This window comes from Amphimedon queenslandica, unplaced genomic scaffold (genome assembly GCF_000090795.2).
Source record: "Amphimedon queenslandica unplaced genomic scaffold, v1.1 AMPQUscaffold_7561_Cont20489, whole genome shotgun sequence".
In the NCBI taxonomy this organism is placed as follows: domain Eukaryota; kingdom Metazoa; phylum Porifera; class Demospongiae; order Haplosclerida; family Niphatidae; genus Amphimedon; species Amphimedon queenslandica.
In genome coordinates, this window is record NW_003552156.1 from 1 (window position 1) to 2,125 (window position 2,125).

The window sequence follows — 2,125 nt, forward strand, 5'->3', positions numbered from 1 at the left end:
TAGATCCTCGAGCCTATCTAGGGTAGCTAGCTAGCTAGCCAGGGTTAATCAGTCTACACTGACACCATGCCATGGTCACATGGTTCTAAAACAAACACAGCAGTCTGTACCTTCTGAAAATCAATTGGAATTTGGAAAAGTCAAAGCCAGTTACTTCTAAAAAGCCTAGCTATAATAAACAAAAGATTTAATTACACTACGGTTAATACAGTACCGGTATAATAATATAATTCCAGTAGCAAATCTAACCACACCCTTTAATATAAATTTTTTTGCTGTTTTAAAAGCAGAAACTGGCACATACATGCAACTACAATCACAGCATAAATTGCACACTATCTAAGCACACAGCACACATTTATGTATCTTACCTGGAAAGTAGATCTAGTCACTAGACAGAACTGCTTTTGCTGGTATCTGTGACTCAGCAAATGCATGACTGCATTATAAATAGACCATTACATCAAAAGTTCATTTGTTGCACATCACATGTATAATGCATAATGCACCATCATCCACCATGCATTAGTAATAGCATGTCTAGCTAGTATGCTGATCTAGACTGCACTGGTCCGGTCCAGAGGCAGGAGGTTAAGGTTGCTCATCATGCATGCGTCATGTGATGATGATGTCACTTCCTCTATTATGCCTAGATCTACTCATAGATATTAGAGACTACGTAGTCTCTAATATCTATGATCTACTTTACCTTCATAAAAATGGAAGATTCTCTCTCTTTTCAATTTAGCAGCAGTTATCTCTCTAATAGTACCTGCAATTGACTCAAAAACGTCAGTGCATCCAGATAAAAAATTACTAAACATAACACCATTTTTTCTTTTTAATGCAGTAAAATGTAATTGAGTTGTAACTGGTCTCAGACTTCTTCACCTATCACATTTTATAGATAACTAGGAGTCTGCATACACTTTGCAAACAAACAATAACGGCAAAAATAAAATCTGCACTTATTTTAGAGGTGCAGTATCTTTGCCTTTGCTAGAAAAGTGTGATTTAGCTATCTGAGACAGAGGACAAGTTTGTGCTACCTGTAGCTGACTGAGCAGAAGGTATTATGTTTATTAGTCTTTTAAATAGATGCATTGAACTTTTTGAGTCAATTGCAAGTATTATTAGTGAGATAACTGCTGCTAAAGTGAAAAGAGAGAGAATACTCCATTTTTAAAGAAGGGTGTGGCTTTATTGTCTATTTAAATAATTTAACCCTTTCTAAGTTTCTAAAGTATGAAGAGAAAAGAAAGGACAAAAGTCAAGTACAGTAAACTAGTCAGCATTTCAAATGACAGAGAAGATGAGTATCATGACGACCAGTTCACAGAAAACAGTCCAGTTAAGATACCTGTTCGTTCCATAGTCTTGGCCACGTTCCTCTTTCTTGTTGGTAGTGTGTTACTTATATTGGCTGGTCTATTGATTGGTGGAGTGTTTGGTGATACACCTGATGCTAGTTCAGCCCCTCTACTACTAATAGGCTCCATTACGTTCATTCCTGGTTTTTATCATGTCCGGCTAGCGTATTATGCATGGAAAGGCTACCATGGTTACTCATTCAGTGACATACCTAGTTACGATGACTGAAATATGTTTTTGTCACTTTTTTAATGCAAATGATCGTTATTGAAATGATTGTTATTGAAATCATGTTAAGAATTAAGTCAACTAACTTAGTCTTAGTTACAGAGATAATAGAATTCATTGATGTTGTAACTAATTAATGATTATGGTTATACTCCCCCGCCATCACTTTAGCTGCTCCTATTACCGCCTACGTTCTTGCACTTTAATTTTCCAGCCCTTGCTTCTTCCCTTCTTATTTCTTTTTCTCTGGTGCCCCCTTTTGTGAGGAAGGAAGACCAGCAATGGCCGAGGGGATAGGAGGAGGTGACAAGGCTCAAGCAACGCCAATGATATCTCTTACTGGAGGAACACCAAAAATGAATTTGCAACAAGTAGGCTGCCTGTGGTGACAATTACTGATTGTTATTTTTTTTAATAAAAATATTTTATGAATTTAGAGTCTAAGTCATTGCTTATTTATTTATACTTTTTTCTTATCTCTATTCANGCAGTACGTGATGGTCGTGAAGAGGTGTTGAGACAATGG

At 36.6% G+C, this 2,125-nt stretch overlaps 1 protein-coding gene and 1 long non-coding RNA gene across 2 annotated transcripts; one reads left to right on the forward strand and one right to left on the reverse strand.

The window, feature by feature from the left end:
* Positions 1-130: 130 nt before the first annotated feature.
* Positions 131-639, reverse strand: LOC109591666 (uncharacterized). Its single transcript, XR_002189918.1, has 2 exons — positions 372-639; positions 131-169 (listed from the first exon to the last, which is right to left on the reverse strand). It is a non-coding gene; the product is annotated as an uncharacterized LOC109591666 (long non-coding RNA).
* Positions 640-1,245: 606 nt separating this feature from the next.
* On the forward strand, positions 1,246-1,599 carry LOC100635212 (transmembrane protein 230-like). The gene has a single exon (XM_003391640.3). The coding sequence runs from the start codon at positions 1,246-1,248 to the stop codon at positions 1,597-1,599; it is 354 nt and encodes a 117-aa protein (XP_003391688.1).
* The last annotated feature ends 526 nt before the right edge of the window (positions 1,600-2,125 follow it).